Consider the following 24014-nt stretch of genomic DNA (forward strand, 5'->3'; position numbering starts at 1 on the left):
TTGGAGAAAGCAAGTCACAGCTTCTTTGGCTGCTGCTGTTCCAATGTCCTTGAGTCTTCCATAGGCTGCTCCAGACCCCATGGCCAGGATTTACATTGACCTATTCTAAGTAAGCTCTGAATCATCTCATCCAACATCGAAGACAGACTTGAGCAAGGAGGTCCTGGAAGTCATAACTGTCTCTGCCTTACTGGAGTGCTCTGCTAAAAAGGCAAGGTAGTAAACTTTACCACAGAACTGGCGTTTTCAAGTGGCTTAGAAGAAGCTGACGATCTCAAATGCATGTGTCAAATCTCAGGGTAGCTCACTCAAAGGTGAATGGAGGCTGGGGACCGCCAGGAGATTGTACATGACCAGCCCGACTCATGACAAGGCCAGATTTGGAGAGAGGACTGTGAATCCAGCATCCTCACACCCAAGCTCCACCACCCAGCACATGGTTCCACCTTGCAGAGACACAAGAGGAACCACCAAGGAATAACAGTGCTGAGGCTGCTTCTGCACAGCAAGAGTCAATTCCTAAGTTTTTGTTACTGCATCAGCTAAGAAAACACACATTCACACTTACAAAGGGAAAAAACCCAGCAAATGTTTACTCGATCGAGTTACAGATCTAGCCACATGGATGCTGGTAGAAAAGCTCACTCAAAACTAAGGGAGCCTTTCATGCCAAGAGCATCAAGAGTATGCTTTCATTTAGCCCACAAAGTCCTTGGGCCATTTGGAGGAGTAGGGTCTGCAGTTGCAGCTGCAATTCACCAACGCAAAGGTTTTTTTCTCTCCCAGAATATTAGAGATGGATAACCAAGTGAGATTTAGAAGACAGCTTTCTTCATATTACATAATGATAGTGTGCCTATCCAGATTAATCTTGCATTAACATGTTGCATTTTTCCATTGTGAGCACTTAGAGAAACACATGTGCACACGAACACATACTCGCAGCCTTACAGTGTTGGGGCAGAATGGCGACAATCACTGCAACGGTCAGTCCCGTACCCCTTCTGCCACTGTAGCACCCTTTGGTGAGTAGGAGAAAGGCAAAACCCCAAACCTAAGCTATAGTGCATCTCCCTGCTAACACGCTTTGGCTGTCCTCTTCCTCCCCTTCTCTTCTTCCACAACATTCCCTGTGTTTGATGTTCATACACGTTTCTGGAGCTGACCAAGAAATCCCTCCATATACCTGTTTGATTTTAGCTTTGCTACTATCCATTCCAAGAAGGACAAGTTGGTCATTTTGATACCCTATCTGAATATTGACAACCTAATTAAAAGGAGTAAAGGGAGGTGTAAGAAGTCTGCACCAGCACGGATGTTTGCTCTGGGGCCAAGCCCATTTCCCCATGCCACAGGGCAAACACTGTGGGTTCATCACAACACAGCCAGGGGACAATCCTCCAAATGGGGCAGAGAAATCAAGGGCTCACATTCATATCACTTTATTTGCACCACTCAAGAGAGGCAGCTTTCTTAGCAGGGCTGTTCTGGACTCACTCCATACGTATCGGCTACTAGCATTGCTCCTGAGGGCAATCAGGTCACGTAAAATTTGAGTCATCTTCTAGAGTGAACATGTCTCCTCATCGGCTCTAGAAAAAACCTTAGGCAACGGCAACACGGATTGAACCCAGGCCTGAACCACCACACGACCGCTTCCATACCTTTACTCACCTGAGGGGCAGCTGAAATTTGCCTTTTTGCATCCTGCCACCAGCCCCCTGTGCCTGTGCACTGCCATTAGGAAGGAAAGGAGGAAGGCAGAGGGCAGGACCTAAGGTATACCTGTCCCTGCAGAAGTAAACTAGTGGGAACAGCAAAATAGCTTGTGAACAAGATGGTATGTTCAAAGCTATGTAATGGGGCACATAGGACACGGTCATCTCTCATACAGCTCTCTTGCAGGCATTAATTTGCTCCCAAGAGCGTCCTTGGATGGAGGGTGGTAACTTTACCATGGAGGCTCTATGAACAAATGAATGATATGCACTCACATCTACGGCTGATTCGCAATGCATGTGCATGGAGACTGCGTCACTGACTCACCCTTGGATGGCGGTCTCTCCAGATCTGAATCAAGGTGGATCGGTGGGGCTATGTAGGAAACCTGCCCATGGTGAGCCTGCCCTGTGGACAAATAAGTGTTTTAGTTCTGCTGTTTCCTACAGAGATCTATCAGGGCTATAATTAAACATACAGCATTTTATGGCACTGGATTCAAAACAGCATTGCAAGTATTTTGTTCTATTGTGCATTTTTCACAATGAACTTCCATTTTGTGGAGACACGATGAAAAGTTGAAAACGCTCCCATTTCTTTTGCTTTTTCTATGCAGACATGGGTACTATGCTGAACTTCAGTTATACCTGCTTTACCACTACCACGTACATTTTGCACGATGTTCTCTTAAAAGGCCATATGCCACAGAAGACAACCGATTTCACACAACCCCCTTCAATCTGTTAATCTCACTCTAAGAGGGAAGCAAGCATTTCTGTGTCACAGCAATTTTTGAAGGAAGCATGGTATGAAGTACAACTGCATCTGTTTTTCCCACCTGCAGAAGACGCATATATCAGTTTGCGGAGCTCAGCATTGCTTTCACCTGGGTGGAAGCTTTTTGGTTCCCAACACCACCATACAGTTTCCCAGTTGCTAAAGACTCAATTCTTCTCCAGTAATTTGAAGGTAACTATATCGAGAAACTTCTATTTATAATAAAACCATGTTGTTATAATTCATCTATTTACTATAACAATTTACAGGGTTGTTAATCTCTTTTTCTAAACATGGAAAGTTAATGACACATAGATTACGGTAACAGTTAGAGTAACCTTCCCGTTTCAAGTAATATTCGTGCTGCAATAAAAGCAGTTGATTCCTCTTATGAGACACATTCCAAATAATTAATACGGCTCCCTGTTGACACTTGCTGTTGTTGCTCCAAGCAATTTCCAAGCTAGCGTCACAGGCAGCGGAGCAGCGGTACAGTCTTCGGGCTTCTTTGTAATGACAACCAGGAATACCACGAGCACAGTATGCTGGTGCACATAATGTGTTGAAAACATCTCTTCAGGGGGATAAAATATTAATGGGAAAGGGGGGGGAAAAAGAAGTGTGTCTGAATGGGCAGGATATATTTACCGCTTTACGCTGAGGCTGACTCAGATAATTTGCATTATTAGCCATTACAACAACTGGACGTTATTCAGGTTTAAAATCTACCGACACATCATAAATTCTGTATTTGCTTGTAAGTGCTTTAACATGGGAAATCTGCTTCAGGCAAACCCATAGCTAATAATGAGTTACCCCGCTTTCCCCTTCTCGTTTACATGTTAAAAATCCATTTGATGTCATTAGTGAGCACAAGTCATCATTTAATAGCTGCTTGGTTCTGCAGCAGAAACAGGCAGACAGTCTGCTGTCACTCCAAGCTGCTCAATGTGCAGGATCAGTGCCCTTATAACCACAGAACAGGTTCCGCATTTGCTGCATCAAAGATACCACTAAATCGCAAAATAGCTGAGGTTGGCAGGGAGCTCTGGAAATCACCTAGTCCAGCCCAAGGGCAACAAGAGCCCATGGCAAGTGTCCAGTCTGATTTTTAGTATCTCCAAGGAAGGAGACTCCACATCCTCTCTGGGCAACCCGTACCAGTGCTTGGCCACCCTCACAGGAAAAAAAAAAAGCTTTTTCTTACGTTTAAATGTAATTTCCTGTATTTCAATTTGTGCCTCTTGTCCTGTCACTGGATGCCTCTAAGAAGAGCCTGGCTCCATCTTCTTTATTCCCCCCGATCAGGTACTTATACGCATCAGTAAGATCCCCCGGACCACATCTGGTCCAGGCTGGACAGTCCCAGCTCTCTCAGCCTCTCCCCACATAGAGATGCTTCAATCCCTTCATCATCATTGTGGCCCTCTGCTAGACTGGCTCCAGTAAGTCCCTGTCTCTCTCGTATGGGGTAGTCCAGCACTGGACCCAACACCCAGATACATCTCACCAGTGCTGAGCAGAGGGGCAGGATCACCTCCCTCGACCTGCTGGCAATGCTCTGCCTAATGCAGCCCAGGAGGCTGGTGGACTTTTTTGCCCTATGGGCACATTGGTAGCACATGGTTTTGTTTGGGTTTTTTTTAGTTTTTTTATCACCTGGTCTTCTTGGGACCAAATGATCCCAAATACAAAAAATGAATGATTCTGCAGGCTTAAAGGGCTAGGCTTGAGTAAAGAAGATACATGCACAGTATATAAAAGACTACAAAACATCTGCGAGTGTCTAAACATTTGTTTAGACACTCATTACAATTCAGTAATAACTATGGAAGTTTATGAATGTTTTATAAAAGCTTTTACCTAATATGGAGGAAGCAGTAGCATCAAATGCTCTCTTGTGACAAATGAAACAAGTTGCAGAAAGCTTTCATCTACTTGCTGCTGATGCAAAACACACTACTTCCAAAAACATATCAAACTTGACCTCTGTTAGACTGTACACTTCTCGCAATGCTAATAAATCAAATTTTGGGTTTTAATATTCTCTCTACAAAAAAGCCATGCAAAAAATTGTTGTGCTTCATTTTCTGGGCATAAATGCCAGCTTAGTTGCTCTTCAGACTCATCACAGTCTTCCCATACAAAGAACAAAGGCTCTCCACTGCTATCTGTGGCCACAATAATACATTCAGGATCAAGATACCTTGTAAACCTTCTTGTTAATCAACAGAATCACATTTTTTCTTTGGTTTTACTGTTATTGGCATTGGTGACATCTGAGAGGGTTGAGGGAAGGGAGGCAATGGGGGGTGCCTGAAGCAAGCCCTAGCAATGGGACTAGTACACAAGCACACGGAGAAAACTCTGAGTCAGGAGGCCAAACTAGAGGATCAGAGCAACGGTCCTTCTGGCTTTAATGGTATTACAAGTTTTGCCACTGACTGCATTATAAAAACACAATTTTACCCGACGGACCTATGCAAAATTTTGAAGCTAATATCACTGGTGCAGCTCAAGTTGGTCACAAAGAACGACAGGACAAGTTTTGCCAAGTGACGCCAACTCCCAGTCCCTTTTGCATGAACTGTGCAAATTCAGATGCTTACTTCAAGCCCCAGCTCTAGGAATGAGTGACTCCAATCTCCCCCTCTCCAGTTCCAGCTACTGCAGAAAAACACTTGAAAAGGGGAATGTGAAAGCCTTAATGAAAAAAGAGATGGCAGAAACATTCAACACCTCCCTATCCAAATCACCTGGTCCTTCAGCTGTTTTTTCTGCATGTTGGGTCTGAGCTGACAACGGTGCAGCACCGGGAGGTGGGACATGGCCTCCCTTGCCTGCGTGACCATCTCTCCAGCTGTCAGGCTTTCATTTCTACCTGCGCATCTATTAACCTACGAGCCTATTTGATCAACCGCTCTTCGACCTGAAGAGCTGCCCATACAGCTAACAAATATTGGCCTGGTACCAGTGCGTATAAGAGAGGAAATGGCTGGTGTCAGGTCCTTCCCAAATTTTGCAGGATGCTTCAAAAATAAATGCACCTCTTTAAATAAGTGGTTCAATTTTTAGTTATTTAAAAAAAAAAAAAAAGAGAAAAAAAAAGCTGGCTTCCGAGAAAATACCAAAGGTCAAGATGTCTCTGTTACTGATGGAAAGTTGAGCATGCCTCGTATCGTAACAGCTTGCACGGCCTTCTCTAAATCCCACCCTGACTATAACCATCTGGTGTTTCTGCAGCCGGCTCCCAGGTAAAAAAGTAAACAGCAATCAAACGTAATCATCAAAGTAACATGTGATGAAGTTGCCAATTTTATATCTAATTGCTAAGGTTGGGCTCCATTTCCCTTATTCCTCTTGCTGGTGAGGTCCAGCCACTGACACGGCCCATGGCCATGGCTCCCTGTAAGCAGCAGGAACAGGGTAGGGGGAGCAAAGGGCAACAAGGGCTAACACTGGAAGACAACCGTGGGTCAGTCCTTGTCTGCCTTTTTTGTATCATACCACAAGGATTCAGGTCTGGCCAACACTGCATAAATGTCAAAACCATCTCAGATGAGATGGGGCAAAGAGCAAATGTGACACAGGTAGCCACAAACTCCCTGTCTTCTACTCATGCCACCTCTCTCAATGAGGACAGACATATGGCATCCATAGTAGCCAGGCCATATGCACGTGCGGTGGCAATGGGAAAAGAAGCATGTTTGGTAGCAGCAATTTTGGGAGCGAAATATAGATATGACCTTGTAAGTCTACCTGGTGACACGGCCTTCCTCGGGTAGAGGAAATGGGGGAGATGTTTGCGGATTAGAAAAAGTGCCTGACTGGCTATTATTTTCAGGCCCGACACATGACAGATGCAACACATTTTAAAAAGTCAATAACTTAGAAGAACAAAGATAATGTTTTGTGAATACTGAAGGAAACATAATAGCTTGGCCTAAGGGATTTTTTTTTTATTTATTTTTTATTTAAAGGGATCTGGATGCTCACAGATAGAAAATAAACATCCACACATCTTCAAAAATCTGCCCCTAAGTGATTTAGTCATCTACAGATGCCACGATATAAATCTACAGAAAAAAATCTGCAAATGCATGGACTAACCAAGGAAAGTAGCAACAAAGCAGTCTCATCTGTTTATCTATTAAAAACACTTCCCCTTGATCCTTTTTGGAAACATACCCACTGTTTGTAGCATCTAACAGGGCAGACCTCCCTCCTGACCCTATGCCGAGTTTCCAGTGCCCTTGACATTTGATTTTTCTAGAGCACAACTCCTGTCATCACGTATGCATACAAGAAACCTTTCTGTCTCGCCCTTGCTCATTTTCTCCCTGAGATTTTACTGTGCACTGTTGCAGAGAAAACCTGAATAGAAAACATAAGACTGGAAGATTCAAACCCCCAAAAGCAAAGAGAAAGCACACCAACATTTACTAGACTAAAAATAAGCCTTTTTAAAACATCTGATGAGAGACCTCCTAAACATCTGATGACTTGCCTCCTAAAGCTCTGGTGCTGGCAATGCCACGAAGATAACTAAAATCACCAGAATGGCTGGTCCTCACTTTTCCCTACTGCTCCTTTGCTCAGTGCCCATGGTACCATGGTGAGCATGGACAGTCGTGCACCTGAATTGCAGTTCTCCCCCAGCTCCAGCAGCAGCAATGAGAAGCCACCAGGAGATATATTTTTTAAACAAACATGCTTCAAACTATTTGTCTCAAGGGGTTAGAGTCCTCTTTCTTTACTGTCCTCATCCAGAGGCGATCACTGCAACACATTTTTTTGCTGCCATGTCAGACTGCATCTCTTGCTTAGTTTTCCACCCATTTTCCAGCCTCTTTTGGTATGTTTTTGTCTTCCACAGGCTCACCAGTTCTCAAGATCCTTCTTAGCCTAGCTAGCATTTCATGCAGAGGATTTCATTTAATTTTGTGCTGGTACCTCTGACGACCCTGTGCTCCCATGCACTGCTTCTCCTACACCCCGTGTTTTCAGCACCTCTGAACGCCGCCACCTCCGTGGACTTAATTCCTCATTCTGTTTGCCCACTCGCTTGGATCTCTAATGTGTTAAGTTAATAACCGTGAAACCGCACATCGATTCCTGAGACTTTGATTTCAGTTCTTCACATAATTTTTTTTTATAACAATGGGATGGGCACACACTAGGTATGCTGAATACATATTCTAAGGAAAAGTCTTGGAAAACATACCAACAATTTTACTAATATCTTTACAGATAAAGTATACTTTGCATGCTGTGGCCCTTTTTTCCATGTAACTGAAATACTCCATTTTTAAAAGCAGTCCAGTTTGTCTGTGATGATCTGATCTGTAAAAAACACTACTTCTTGGCCACATTTCTGTAGTCTTCTAACTGTTAATGGGATTTTTTCAAAAAACTGATTTATTATCTAACTGAAGACTACATTCTGCTTTGTTTCAGGATTTCCAGGATGATCACTCTCATCCTCTTTCATTTCCAAAATTAATACTTTTTTTTCTTGTCCTTTTTTCTCCACTCAGGAGTCTTTTTGAACTTCATAATATGTAGGCATATATAAAAACATATGGAAAGAGAAATTAAAAAGCTGACGGGTTTGCTAACAAACTCTTTTGACATGCCATTAAACAAATTTCATTCAGACCTATTACTCGGCATATATTCAGACTTCTCCCAGCAGCCTTTTTTTCTGCCTTTCATCAATGACTATCTTTACAAAACATCATTTCCTCACTGCCCACCCTTTTCCATTTTGCATTAAAAGCTTTCTTTTTAAATAAAGCTTTTATAAAGCCATTCCCTACCTCAGACATGTCAGAGTTAGCACTGATTCTGTCCACCGCTTCATTTATTCATGGACTTTTACGGAGTATCTCTCTTTCATCTGTAAATCTCTCTTTTATCTTTCATTGCCCTTTTAACTCCTCAGGTTAGCAGTAACTCATCTGCTCCCTCTTCTTCTCTCCCTCCCAGGGTTATTTCCCTGTCCTTCCCTTGAAGCCATGCATGCCTCTGAATACAAGAAAACCCTCTTTTCCAAAGGGCGCTCTCCAACAACATTATCTCTGCTCTCTTGCCATTTTGCCTCTTGTATTTCGTACCAGGAACCATCACAAACTTAAAGCAACTGCAGCAGGAAAAGTAGGGTACCTGCAAGTGTGGCTGCGTGCGGAGGGACTGCTGGCTCCTGGTCACGGCTGCCTTCTGAAAATGGAGGTTACTGAAACCGGCAGCCTCCATGGGCATTGACAGAGAGCTTACAATCCACGCCGAGGCAAGGGCTCCTGTGCAAAGCCAGCATAATAAGCAAATGTTTCTTCTCCCATACTGTTCTTGGCAGGAGCAATGTTATAATATTGCAAAGCTATACATTGTTTAGCTATACATCGCTTTTGAAGCTGTCATAAAATGTATATAATAGCAGCTCTTTCAGATGTCAATATTGTGTGCTCATGCCTCTTATCTTACAGGTGTAATTTAAAGTCTGAGTGTAGGAGATGCAGGACTGCTTTTTTTTTGGGGGGGGGGGGGGTTGCCTTTTTTTTTTTTTTTACTAAAAACCTGTTTTGATATGTGCATTTTGCTTCTGTGCCTTCCAAAGAGAGGGGTCAACAGGAAAACTCACAAGGAACCAACTTGCAGACAAGAAGCAAGAGGTGGGTTCTCATCTCCCTGTCCCAAGCCGTGGTTGAGTTCCCCAGTACTGACCAAAGCAATCTGCAGGCTCAGCCACGGGGGCTGCCAAATGCAAAGAAAACCCTGGTGTCGAGGAAGAAAGCTTGATAAAGGATGCAGGGAGAGGGGTGAGCTGGGGAGACGTTTGGCTAAGTCCTTGTCACACATGCATCTTGTGTTTTAGAGTAAATGCAAATCCAAAAGCAGTGCCTGGCAGCCTGCTTGTGTGAGCAGAAAGCGATAAAATGGACTAGTCTTTTCCGAGGATGTACTATTCCTGCTTTGAATCTGTCACAACAAACAACAGCCTTCACCGTGAGAGGAAGGAAATCAAAATGGCCTTTTTCGATGACCAAACTGTTCCTCATGTGACAGCCATTACCTGGGAGGGCCTAGGCTAGGTTTGAACTAAAAGCAAAAATAAGGACAAAAATAATGCCAAAGGAATGGGTTAAAAACTGCCTGAGTATTATAGCAGCTGAAGCAATTGGAAGCTTTTCACTAGTGGCAGCTGCATATTTTCAAAGGAGCATTTAGGACTCAGAAACCCATGTCTCAGCTGAAGTCAGAGGTGAAGAAGCTTCTTCAAGTCACACTGAGATTCCTCGTTTTGCTGTGCAAACATTGTAATTTGTGTTTTGTGTTTAGATGAACCTCACCCCTCTGTTAAGGACTTAAAACATTTGATTTAGCAGCACCTTTGCTCCAGCAATGCTCTGCATCCTCCAGCACATGTCGCAGAATCTACCCTGCGGTACAAGAGCCTGGTATAAGGGCCAGGGAGGAAGAAGAAGAAGAAAAAAACCCAGGAAATATTTCACACGTGCCATTATAATTAAACAATGTTAAAGACCTCCTATCTTCCCCCCATACGGCAGCACGTGGAGGAAGGCTGTATCCAGGTCCGGCTTTCCCCAGTGCCCAAGGCAGGGAGCTGACCTGCAGGGCTGCATGTTTTTTGAGCTTTGGTCCCCGAAAGCTTGCCTGGCAGGCTAAAGAAACATGATACATCGTGTTATTCTTCCCCTCCCAGATGTGCTCGCTGTGCTATGAAATACAATTTACCAGTCACCTGCACTGGAAAACATAGGGGAGGAGGAGAGGGATTTCAGTGCAGAGGAGACCAAGGGATTTGGAGCAATGCAGTCCTCAGAGCCCTGGGGCAGATGACGAATATTGGTAACCACAAACCACCCAGAGTCAGTTTAGCAATGGTGAATACAGCAAAGCCCAGGGAGGTTTTCTTGGCCACCTCTCAAAGATTTAATCTGATATGAAGAGTGCTGTGCTAGCTCCTGCCATCCTTACTCTGCTCTTGTCCCAGAAGTCAAACAGGACGTTTCCAACTGCCTTAGTGGGTCAAGCCCAGCCTGTTCTGCCTCAGATGAGGCTGAAAGACTTGCAATGGAGACGTTAGGAAGAGCTTTTGGGAGGAAACCTAGCCAAAGCCATCCAGTCTATCTCCTGCAGAGGCAAAATTGTTCCTTACGTTGTTTTGAAAGGTATCTACTTGGGGCTGCCCACCGTTCCCTCCCAGATGCTGAGCAGCAGATCTCACCATCAAAAGACTTCATCTTTGTTTTCCCTTTCTTGTGGGGGGGCAGGAATCCTGCTGCCTCCCTGCCTGAGATGTTTCTGCCTTATTTTTTCCCAGTTGCTTGCTCTTTCTCCCCCGTCTGTGCTCCTTTAGGGCCTGCCCTTTGCTGCTGTGCCCTCACGTTTCTTGTTTCCCCCATCTCTCTTAGCTGGGCACTCTTAACCAAGGGTGCAGCTTTGTGTTATAGCTAACCCATTTCACAGTGGTCTTTCCTCCCCTGGGACATGGCCAGGCTTTTCCATCCCCTCCCTTGCAGCAATTAATGCAAGTGCAGAGCGAGCTAGAGCTGATCTGATGGAAAATGACCCACCAAAACCAATAATTACTAGTTTTCCACTGGCTCAATGAGCAGAAACAATTCAGGCTGCTGTGGCGGCAGTGCCAGATCTGATGCAAAGGAAAAGGCAAGAATAAAAGAGCCAGAGGCGGGATGGGGACAGCTATCAGTTTAACCGTAACATAAAACTGCACCTGGGAACAGTAGTGGCATTGTATCTGGACGTCCCCTCTATCCCCACACCAGACTCTCTCCTTGCCCCAGGGAGACTCCCACCAATTGCATCCTTTCTTCACTGCCTTTCAGACAGCTTTTAATCCACCTGCCAGCATAATTTAGAGAGCTACGTCTCACAACTCCAGGTCAAGGGTTTTAATGAAAGCCAAGTGCGTTACAGCACGCTCACTCCTCGCAGGCAGAGCTTGGGATACAACCCTGTCTTTCTGTTACTTGTGCTGCTCTTGTTCATGCAGAAAGGGGAGCAGTGGGGGAAAAGAAGAAATCAGGCAGTAGCTCTTGCCATGTTGAGCTTAAATTTCAGTGGCAAAGCATCCGGGGGGGTTGTCAGAGAAATCAGCTGAGATGCTGGATTATGTGGTAGGAGACACATCCGAAGCAGACAGGTAGATCTGTGAGTCACCAGCCCGGAGACGGTAATTGAAGTGTCTTGTGGTTTCAAATATTTTGAGAAGTGGTCCAAGAATTTGTCACTCTCGCTTTCCTTCATTTGTGACAGCCTATAGCATGTCCCCTCTAATTCTGCCTTTATTTTCCAGCCTGTATGTCTCTGCATGTGTAGCATGGTCTCCTCCCCATGTCGTACAGCCCTGGTACTCCCTATACCTCTGCTGCGATCCTCTCTTTCTCCTCTGCCACCTCCTGAGCAGGTGAGACCTTGCCTCCACTCACCTTCTACGTCAGACAAGTCTCTCTCCAGGAACTTGTTATTGCAAGCCTCCAAGAAATAATTTCAGTGCACAGGCCTGCTTCTCTGGCTCCTGACGTGCATCCTCTTGTCGAGCTCAATGAACTCCATCTTCAATAGCCACATGACCACATACCATGCAAACCTTAACTCCTATCTTCCATGGGTTTCTGTGACTATTCCTTACTGTGACTGCAGCCTAGAAAGGACTGCCAGACAATAAAGCAGTAAAGCAGTCTTCTTTGTTACAGGTATTTTTATCAACTGCTCTCATTAAGGAAGTGCAAAGAGATGAGTAATTTGTTTTCCGAGCGGGTCAGTGCACCCTAACTTCATTAATCACTTCTTTTGATCTGCAACGGGAGCCTTGAGACAGGCAGTACAGCCTGCCTGGCTCTGCTTCCAGCTTGCTGCCAAGCTTCAGCTACAGTGCAGAGTCCCTGCAAGAGGGCATAGACTCCATCCCAAAGCAAGTGATCAAGCAGTAAACGAGATTAACACTACGTTATTTGATGAAGAAATGAAATAGGGGTGGGTATTTTCTCCATGACCTAAAAGAACAGTAATCTAAGCCACCTCATCTTCTTTCTTTTTTTTCTATACTTCTTTCTTTCTTTTTGAGATAATATAAGGTATGTCTCAGCATGAAGGACACGGCTGCCTGTAGAGAGATTTTGACAACTCCCCTCTGAGTGCTAAAATGCTGTCAGCCGAAAAACTGAGCTGTTTGGGCAAATTGATCCAACTCTGACAGACTTCCTCTCTGTTTTCATGTTTTCTCTCTCAATCAAAAGCCTCCTAAAGAATCCATGTTTTCAGTTCAATCTCAGAGAAGGAGGAGAAGAGGTGAGATCACCTACTTTTGCTGCACTGTTCATCATTAACCTAGCTGGATGGAGAAACCTGTGAGAGGAAGAGGAAGGTCTCAAAAGCCTCTCACATCTCATTGCACATGGATAGAGGATCTGAATACAACAGTTTCCCTAAGTCACATATAGCAACTGCATATGGACTTCCTGACTGCCAGCGAGTGCAGAGTCAATATGTTTTGGGTGCAGACAGTAACAGCATAGGAAGCAGAGCTTTTAGGCCTAAGTTTATCTCCAATGCCAATTAACAGGCAAGCTGCTGGATCAGCCATCCAAAGAAAGCCTTACTGGGATTTTTTTCAATAATCATTAGGAATCATCTCCCCCTTCCTCAGCCCAAAGAAAATGAAATCTAAGCATTTTTAAACCTTGTCCCTTGCTGTGAATATATCTGTAACCTTTCCGCATCAGTGACAATTTTGAATACAATTTTTGATGGTCAAATCCTGGGAGCACTCTTACTGCTTTACAGCAAAGATTAAGCATGCTCCTGTCACAGTCAGTAAAAAAGCATCTCTTTCTATTGCTTCGATTAGGAACTCCAGAAATCCCCAGTCCTATAAGGTGAAGCAGTGCCAAGCAGCCCAAAAGTGCCTTGCAAAGAGAATTTGGCACTGTGTTGTTTTTGCAGTCTTTTCACCTTTGCATGTAACATAGCTTTACAACTTGACAACTGCTGTCTTGCTCGTTGGGTCTTTCTCCACAGTTTTGCTAGCTAAGTGTCAAATCATGGTGATGTTTCTTTATTTTTCCTCTTTACCTATCTGCTGTAAACTCAGCTGGGGGAACCCATGCTCATTGATCTGGCCAATTTGTTAAAAAAATTTTTTTAAAGACTCATGCAGCAGAATTGCTGATTTATAGATTCAAAGAGATCTGAAGTCTGTAGCTTACCAATTTTAGTTTTGGTGAAGTCAACTATGGACTTTATAAACTTCATCATGTCCCTTTTAATTGCTTCACGAAGCCAGGAATGACACAGGAGGTTTCACCATCTGTTCCCTTCATGCTGCCATCCTACACTTATTTCTTTCTACACAGCCAGGGACTGAGAAGTTTGCAATGGGTCAGAAACTGCACAAGCCCACTGACTCCAAAATAACTGTGCGCAGAACACAGGTCCATACATTAAGCATCGTTCTACAGACAAGATGTTTCATACAAGGTCGAATATCATTTTTTAGTATCAGATATTCTGTATTTGGAAGCTAAATTCTTTAAGGCCCTTCAAGCGTGTCTCTAGATTATTCTTATCTTAGTTCCCACGATGTTACTGTAGGCTTTTGGATGACAGTTTTGATTATAAGTCTGCACACTGCCTAGAACAATAAGATCCTGATTGGTACTTCTTGAATAATACATATTAATTCTCGCCCGAGCCTCCTTCGCACTGTATGAGTCATGCTGGATGTCTGTCCTCTGCAAGGGCAGCAGACAGGTCTGCAAGGGCACTGCTCTGTCTTGCCAGCGCTGGGGCAAGGGTCCCAAGGCACTGCCAAGTTTCCTGATCCCATTAATCTAGCTGCATATATGCAGGGGGAAGAGGCATGTTACACTGCATCGCTTCTGATGTGTCTGTCTGGCCCCAAAAAGGATTACAAGAGACATATAGCATGACTGAAAATGAGACCATGGAGCCTGAAAAGCACACCCAAAAGGTGCTGTGTTTCAGTCCACTTGAAAACTCTTTCAGCTCCTTCTGTCTCAGGCTCCTGCTCTTTGCAGTGAAATATGCTGCTATAAAATTAATAGACAGCTTTAGTTCTGAATATTTTCCTTTGCAACAGACAATATTCAAATTGTCCTCAGTCATATATTCCATCACCTCTGAAACACAATCACCCAACACCTCAATGCAAGAGAAATATTTTTTTTCCCTTTAGAGCTATAACCCCTTAGTTGCTTTAATGAATGTACAGATTTACATATTCATATATGCTGGCTCTGACCACCATCTCAAGCTAAACTTCCTCTAACAGACTGTCGTGGTTTAACCCCAGTCAGCAGCCAAGCACCACACAGCTGCTCCCTCACTCCCTGTCCCCTTCCCCTGCTCCCGGTGGGATGGGGCGGAGAATCGGGAAAGAAGGTAGAACTAGTGGGTTGAGATAAGAACAGTTTAATAACTAAAGTAAAATATAATATTAACAATAATAATAATGAAATATACTACTACTACTAGTAGTAGTAGTAATGAAAAGGAATATTACAAAAAAAGGCGGGGGGGGAAGGGAAAAAAAAAACCCAGTGATGCACAATGCAATTGCTCACCACCCGCTGACCGATGCCAGAGCAGCGATCCGCCCCTCCCGGCCAACTCCCCCTGTTTATATACTGGCATGACGTTCCATGGCATGGAACACCCCTTTGGCTAGTTCAGGTCAGCTGCCCCGGCTAGGCTCCCTCCCAGCTTCTTGCACACCTGCTTGCTGGCAGAGCATGGGAAACTGAAAAGTCCTTGGCTTAAGATAAGTGCTACTGAGCAACAACTAAAACATCAGAGTGTTATCAACATCATTCTCACACTAAATCCAAAACACAGCACTGTACCAGCTACTAAGAAGAGAGTTAACTTTGTCCCAGCCAAAACCAGGACACAGGCTAACCCTTAACCTTGCATTTGGCTTTCTTAAATGATCTTTTGATCGAAGAACTGACAAACTCAAGCTTCAATTCTCTGGCCAACCTGGCCTCTGTCAGTGACATGAAGCTCTTCCTTCACGCTCTCGCAACCCAAGCAAGAAAGAAGAAATGCCAGTATTTCTGACTAGGTATCTGAATGACGTGGGATTCACAACTTTTGAAGTATTAGCTTCACACTGAGCAATAGTAATGACTACCTCATTGCTGAGGAGCCCAGGATGGATACATGCTTGTCCTCCCTGGATCAGGGAAAGGACAGAGCAACTCTGTTTAATCCTTCTTGTTTAGGGTTATATCTAATAGCATTTAGTGGCTTTGGTGCCACTCAAAGGGAGGTATGATTTCTGGGTTGGCTCCTTGGGATTGAATATGCAGTCTCAATAATATCCGTCATTCCAGCTCTGATTGACAAGATAGTTTCAATTGAAGTAACATTGGTTGAATGGCTCAGTGACCGCTACAGCAAGAATTGTGTGTACACAAGAATCTGACAGAAGATAGTATTTCGCTTTCAGCAACCTGTATTACAAACGAGCCCACTTGCTGCAGAGGGATTCTTGGAGCAGCACAATCTGCTTAAAGAAAAGGAAAAAAAGAGATTAAAAAAAAAATAAATTCTGGTGTGGAAGTAGTTGTGACCCCACCGTGGCAGTGACACCTTCAGAGCAGCATAAACTCACCTTTCTAAAACCAGCCATCATTCCTTAAGTAAAACAGCTGAACCCCGGGCAAGCCTCAGCCAAAAGTCCACCTCCTTTCTACAGCCCCTGCAGATGGAGGGGAACACCACTGAGGAAGGTGGCTGTGCTGCTCTCTATGCCATTTCAAAGTGAGTTTAAGCTCCTTTGCACAGGCGACTTCTTTGTGCTGGAGTTCAAGATTTCATTGTCCTTCCCTCCAGGGATGACTTAATTAGAGATGGGGTTTCCTTCTCAAGTTACTGGATTTGAGGAATCATGCTGTTGTTATTCCCAGGTAAATCAAACAGAAGCAAAGAGGAACAGTAAATGGCTGGGGGGGGCACAGGGGGGAAGTCCCTAAAAAAAGAGATAAACCCTGACGCATCTATGAAAAGGACAAGACTTGCTCACCTTCACAGCAGGTTGAAGACCCTGGCATCCAATCCGGTATCGCTATGTTCAGGGAGCAAGTCCTCTGAAAGCTTTTCCTTTGCAAGAAGCCAGCCAAAAATCTCCAATTAGTTTCACACAGATGAGAGGCCAGATTGCAAACTGCCTGTTACTTGACACAAAGGTAGCTTTCTGCTCAGGATAAGCAGAGGTTTAAAAACCACTAGAAGATTTTATTAAGGGGTGAGACCAAAAGAAGGGAGCGATTGCAAGAAAAAGTGGAGGGCAACAAAATATCTGCGCTGTAGATTGAGGGCAAATACCTACACTTTCTGCTTTATAAGCTGGATGAGCAAGGAAGCAGGTTTTCCCCAGATACCTCAGTCAAGCTCATTACAAAGGTCACAAATGACTGGAACAAGCTTAGAGCTCCCGTGACAACCAGAAAAAAAACAACCTGTGAAAAAGCTTCAGTTTGTCAGGTGCTTGAAATGACATTGCTCAAAAGCTGATGCTGGGAAGACATTTCACTGTCAACCTCAAGCATGTACAAGTCAGGAGAAACAGCCTCAAATTCTGAGATTACACCTACGACTTTTAAGCCAAAAGCAAATAAAACCCACACAAAATAATAAATATTATGGATTTACGCTTTTCCTCGCTGTGCCTCAAAGTCTTCAGGAACTGCGTTTTAAAGCTTCTCTTTCCACTTAGAAATACACGAAGACTTTTGTACTTTTAAACAGAACCGAAAATCCACAGAGGCCAAGGCTCTGGAAAAACCATCACTGAGCTCAACAACACGGTCACTAGAGTTGACAGCCCTGAAGTTTAACTTCAGAGAGGAAAATGTAGAGCTCGTCTTTGTGAAAATTCGTATTTTTGGGGGGCATTTAGACAATGAAGAAAGCAGAATATATCCCCAGATGCCTGATCCCCCAGTGATCTGGTAACAAAGTCAGGCTGCTGGACTTTGGACTGGAGTAGATGAGTGCTCATGTGCTCTGTCCTACCAGCTCCGCCGGGGAAAACCTCACGCAAGGAGGTTAATGATAAGTTGGGAATGGGAACATTGTTAAACAGCCACAGCGCCTGGGCAGCTCAAGTCTGCTCGGATTCATGGCACCACGAATTAGAGCCATACGTTTTAGCTATTCATGGAGTACACCAGACACACGCACAGAAACACTGACAGCTTGAGTTGTTCAGCAGGAGAAATCATATTTGAAACAGCACGTCAGGTTTTGATTAAACTGGCAATTAAGCAAGCAAGGAGCAACATGCCCTGGGGTTGCAGAGACGATAAGCCAGTTTCAATCAAATGGCCAAATCTTTAGGTGGTGCAAATGGCTGCAACTTCACTGCCTTCAGCAGGGCTGCACCTTTCCATGTGAGCTGTAGATCCGGCCCTCTCCAGCCTGGGACAGGACTGGCGATATAAATGGTAATGAACTGCATTCAGCTGGGAAGAAGCCATTGTGCAAGGAGGCAAAAATTGACACTTTACAGTAATTTCTAATATAACACAGGGATTTGCAACACAGTGACGGGCCGCCAGCAACAATCCTCATCCACGTCGGCCTCCTCTCTCAGTGGTCAGTAGGCTTCCTTACTAGGGGCAGGTGGGCAAAAAGGGAGAGGTGGCAAGACAAGCAGATACCTGGCATTACCCTCTGACCACCAGAAGCTGGTAAGGGTTTTCAACCCTGTTTATAAAGTTTGGCCTGTTCAGATGCTTTTCTGAACTAAAATAATACGATTCAGTGAACTGATGGAGCTTACATTTTCAATGGGTGCAGAACAAAGGAGAACTTAGCAATTCTATCATAATTTCCCCAAGTTGATGGTAATGTACCAAAATTTCATTGATCTCATCTATAATGACCTCCTATTGATTAGGAGGTCTCCAAGAAGAAGAAATTAGGGTCATTTGAGGTCAGCAGTCCTACTGCTCAAATTTTAGCTAAGAGAATTGTCACGGACAAATTAATGCACTGGAAACATCACAACTGATCAGTACGTATAACCAAAGGATAGGCTGCTGTCAGATGGCAATTGTGTAGACACACTTTGATGTCAGCAAACCCTTTTTGATCTGGTCCACATCTCCCAGTTTCAGACCAAAGGTCCAGAATTCAATTTAAAATACTATCAATACAGCACTAACATCGACAGAAAAGAGCAGGTGATAAGCTTACTGTGGGGTGCAATGAAATGAGAAAATATCGCGACCGTCTGAGGATGCAAACTATGACTTAGCTAGAAAACACTGAGCATCCAAGCATTCAGGAGAGACTGTGGTTGGAGAAGGAGGGCCCCATGACATCAAGTGGGAAAGCAAGCCTGTGCTCCTAGGAAAGCAGGAAATTCAGAAAGAAATTCAGCCCAGCTCAGGAAGATGCAGGGCCTGGATCCATCCCTGCCTCTCATTCAGAGAGATACCCTGGAAAGGCACCAAGGCTAATTTTTAACCAAAGTCATCTGTGCTTAGCTCTGCAACAAATGATGGCCTCATAAAAAGTGCCATATTCACAGTTAGCTCTTCTGGCCACCTCTCTGTTATGCCTCTACTCCTGGCATTTGACATTTTCAACCACATCATGCACGTCCCAGCTCCCCTTCCTGGTTTGTTGTTAGTGCGATGCACCCAACCATCACAAAATCTGGCACACGATGCACCCCCTGCTAAATGCCAATCCGTCCATGCAAGCCTGAAGCTGAATCTCAGCCCTTGCATCCAGCAATACAGATGAAATACACAGCTTCATCTTAGTATGTAATTAAACACTGGACAATCCTAGTTAACAGTGGATATCAAGTGCAGCTAGGGTGAAACATGAAGGTTTGCTCCCTATGCACAGTTAAGGCGTTGATTTTTATACAGACAAATATATCACCACTGGGCACAGTTACAATATCTATCCTAACATGAGATTTATGAAGACAAAAGATTCCATCCCAGAATTGCAAATAAATAAATCAGCCAGTAATTTGCTTGGCATGCTTGCTCCTTTTCCCCCAAAGCAAAATGCAGGATGCGTGATTGATCTTCCTACCCAGCGATCAGCAAACTTAAGACTCTTCCCCGGTCAGTTCAGCAAGGACTGCCAAGATTTTCCAACATTTGCCACCTGCAAAGGAAAGTTATGAGCTATGGAAAAGGGCAGAGTATGAAACAGTGACAAAATAGCTATAGGACCAGCTGGAAAGAACAGGGAATATTCCTTGTTAGACCCTCGCTAGGTAGCTAAACCACAGTTTCTCTGCTTGGTCTAAAAATGCAATGAGTCCAGGGTACAGGGCTCAAATCAACAACAAGAGCTTTATGTTGCTCTGGCAGGGCTGAGGGGCCATAATGTGGGTCCAGACTAGTGCTGGTCAGAAAACCCTGCCCTCCAAAGAAAATTGTGATGTGCGAGGATCTATTTTTATTATGACCTGGAACAAAAAGCTGAAATTTCTAAAGGATTGTGACTTTCAAACAACATTGACTCAAGGATCACCAAATCTTTCATTTCCATAGAACAGAAATTTTTTTTCCCTTGGGTAATACTAAAATGTTCCATGTTAAACATAACAATAAAACAACATTATAACAACAATTTAACATTACTGATAACAACATGAGCATCCAAAAGGCTTGTTTTGATACTTTCCTGCCAAAAAAGGACAAGTTCCCACAAAATATTTTTATTTCATATCAATGGGTCTTTTTCCAACCAAAAAAAAAAAAAATCATTCTATTGACAGTTGTTTGGTGTGCTGTAGTGTAAATGTACAGTTTTCTACATCTAAGCCCCAGGGTGGTATAAAAAACCTTCAAGCTTAATAGAGGAGGAGGCTGAAAGCAGCAGTGTACCACCTGTCCTCATTTGCCACCTGGATGACTCCTCTCCTGCCTGGAAAATCTGTCTCTGAATTTCCATCCGGCTGATGCTCTCTCCTCTTCAAAGCAGTGACTGTACTTGGGAACATCAGAGGTTGGAAACCACTGCCTAACAAATCAAAGACAGTCTAACGGTGTCAGAGTTAGGACCAAGTCTTTGCTTCACTGCAAACCATACAAAAATTGCCTAATTCAGGAAATCTGCCCATTCCCTCGCAGTCTTGCTGCCCCACTTTGGTTTGGTTTAGGCCTTTTTCCTTTCCTGTTAAGCTTAGTATTGGCCATCTGATGTTGTCCAACAGAGCCAAGGACCTTCGCTACTCTGCCAAAGCCCAACTAGTCTTGCCTAGAGGATCCCACGGGAGGCAGTCCTGAAGGGCAAAGGAGTCCAGGAAGGCTGGATATTTTTCAAGAAGGAAATCTTAAAGGTGCAGGATCAGACCATCGCCATGTGCCGAAAGACGAGCTGGCAGGGAAGAAGACCAGCCTGGCTGAACAGAGAGCTATGGCTGGAACTCAGGAAAAAAACAGAGAGTTTATGACCTTTGGAAAAAGGGGCAGGCAACTCAGGAGGACTACAAGGATGTTGTGAGGTTATGCAGGGAGAAAATTAGAAGGGCCAAAGCCCAACTAGAACTTAATCTGGCTACTGCCACAAAGACAATAAAAAATGTTTCTATAAATACATTCACAACAAAAGGAGGGCTAAGGAGAATCTCCATCCTTTATTGGATGCAGGGGGAAACAGTGACAAAGAACGAGGAAAAGGCTGAGGTACTTAATGTGTTCTTTGCCTCAATCTTTAACAGTAAAAGCAGTTGTTCTCCAAGTACACAGCCCCTGAGCTGGAAGACAGGGACGGGGAGCAGAAGGAAGCCCCCATAATCCAAGGGGAAATGGCTAGCGACCTGCTACAGCACTTAGACACACACAAGTCTATGGGGCCAGATGGGATCCACCCAAGGGTACTGAAGGAGCTGGCAGAAGTGCTCACCAAGCCACTTTCACTCATTTATCAGCAGTCCTGGCTAACTGGGGAGGTCCCAGTTGACTGGAAGTTAACAAATGTGACACACTCATCTACAAGAAAGGCCGGAAGGAGGATCCGGGAACTACAGGCCTGTCAGTCTGACCTTGGTGCCAGGGAAGATTATGGAGCAGATCATCTTGAGTGCCATCACACAGCACTTACAGGACAACCAGGTGATCAGGCCCAGTCAGCAGGGGTTTATGAAAGGCGGGTCCTGCTTGACTAACCTGATCTCCTTTTATGACAAGGTGACCCGCTTAGTGGATGAGGGAAAGGCTGTGGATGTTATCTACCTAGACTTTCGTAAAGCCTTTGACACCATTCCCCACATCATTCTGCTGGAGAAACTGGCTGCTCATGGCTTGGAGGGGCATACTCTTCACTGGGTAAAAAACTGGCTGGATGGCTGGGCCCAAAGAGTGGTGGTGAATGCAATTAAATCCAGTTGGCAGCTGGTCACCAGTGGTGTTCCCCAGGGCTCAGTATTGGGGCCAGTTCTGTTTAATCTCTTTATCAATGATCTGGATGAGGGGATCGAGTGCACCCTCAGTAAGTTTGCAGATGACACCAAGTTGGGCGGGAGTGTTGATTTGCTTGAGGATAGACAGACTCTACAGAGGGATCTGTGGACAGGCTGGATTGATGGGCCAAGGCCACCTGCATGAGATTCAACAAGGCTAAGTGCTGGGTCCTGCACTTGGGTCATAACAACCCCATGCAATGCTACAGGCTTGGAGAAGAGTGGATGGAAAGCTGCCCAGTGGAAAAGGACCTGGGGGTGTTGGTTGACAGCTGGATGAATATGAGCCAGCAGTGGGCTCAGGTGGCCAAGGCGGCCAATAGCATCCTGGCTTGTATCAGAAATAGTGCAGCCAGCAGGACTAGGGAAGTGATCGTCCCCCTGTACTCGGCACTGGTGAGGCTGCACCTCGAATACTGTGTTCAGTTTTGGGCCCCTCACTACAAGACAGACATTGAGGTGCTGGAGCGTGTCCAAAGAAGAGCAATGAAGCTGGTGAAGGGTCTAGAGAACAAGTCTTATGAGGAGCAGCTGAGGGAACTGGGGTTGTTTAGTCTGGAGAAAAGGAGGCTGAGGGGAGACCTTATTGCTCTCTCCAACTACCTGAAAGGAGGTTGTAGCGAGGTGGGTGCTGGTCTCTTCTCCCAAGTAACAAGTGACAGGACGAGAGAAAATGGCCTCAAGTTGCACCAAGGGAGGTTTAGATTGGATATTAGGAAAAATTTCTTCACCGAAAGGGTTGTCAAACATTGGAACAGGCTGCCCAGGGAAATGGTTGAGTCACCATTCCTGGAGGTATTTAAAAGACATGTAGATGTGCTGCTTAGGGACATGGTTTAGTGGTGGACTCGGCAGTGCTATGTTAATGGTTGGACTGGATGATCTTAAACGTCTTTTTCAACCTAAACAATTCTATGATTCTACGAAAATAGGTAAAGGGATAGAAATGTATCAATTCCCTATACTGTATTTGGAGTGATGTGCAGAATCAAATTAATTAGGTCTGCACAACATCTTGATGTCTGGGTAGAGTCAGGGAAGCCTACCAAATGCTTGTATCTATCAGAACATGTGCATTGCTTGGGACAGCTTCATCCAAGGAGAAAAAAAAACGTCCTCTGTCTGTAAAGCTACCGAGTACATCCCCGTCTTCCATGAGAATAAATGTATATTTAGTTAAACCACCTTGGCAACCGAGCCAGCTCACAAATCCTACTTTTTCAAATACATCTAATCAACGTGCAAATATCTATCTATATATACACACACGCAAACATATATATATATATAAAATGTGCATGACTTACTGTCGATAGTACTTCCTCCAGCAGTAACTTCAGATGACTCTGCTCAGTGTTTGATTTCAGCTGCTAAAAGATGAAGTCTGACTACCAAATAGGCCTAAATAAACATCTCAGAGATGCAGGTATGGTTTTTACCAAGCCAGCAACCATCTCATGGGCCCTCCAGACACCTGCGCATGAGAACCTCCCTATAGAAGTGAGACGAGGTCTTTCTGGAGAAGAGTTGCTTCCCTGGGACACGGCCATTGACTTCAAGTAGGGTTTTTAATCTGCTGAAATTCAGAAACATGGCTAACTTTGACCTTGAAGCACTGCCCATACAAAAAGCACCAGAGTTTTTCAATAGATAATGAAACCAGGTATATAAAAATCCAGACAGACAAGACATGAATTTTTTCTTTAATGCTTTGAAATTGCCTGAAAGATTTTCTTTTCTAATAACTGTATCCAGTTTTCAAGCATTCAGTAGAACAATCTTTACGTTGTTAATAAACACATTTGTCTAATGAGTATCTCTTGGTAATCTTGCCTGTAATGCAGGAAACCCAAGCGCAGCCGAGATAAAAATATGCACATACTAAAAGCTCAAATTGAAGAAAAAAATATCAATTCAAAGTTAAATTACCCATCTTAAATTTCAGTATAAAGGCTACTAGAAATACTGAGTTCTTGAACTTCAATTAATCTTTAGCTATTAAGCCAGAAGG

The 24014-nt window shown here is 44.2% G+C and overlaps 1 protein-coding gene across 10 annotated transcripts in view; it reads right to left on the minus strand.

Moving 5' to 3' along the window:
* Positions 1-24014, minus strand: part of ADGRL3 (adhesion G protein-coupled receptor L3) — a 334544-nt gene that overhangs the window by 139513 nt on the left and 171017 nt on the right. For all 10 annotated transcript variants that reach the window (XM_050895371.1, XM_050895377.1, XM_050895374.1 and 7 more), the window contains one exon: positions 2047-2127. In XM_050895371.1, the coding sequence (XP_050751328.1) occupies positions 2047-2127 (81 nt within the window). The remainder of the gene's footprint in view (positions 1-2046; positions 2128-24014) is intronic.

This window comes from Gymnogyps californianus, chromosome 4 (assembly GCF_018139145.2).
Source record: "Gymnogyps californianus isolate 813 chromosome 4, ASM1813914v2, whole genome shotgun sequence".
NCBI lineage: Eukaryota > Metazoa > Chordata > Aves > Accipitriformes > Cathartidae > Gymnogyps > Gymnogyps californianus.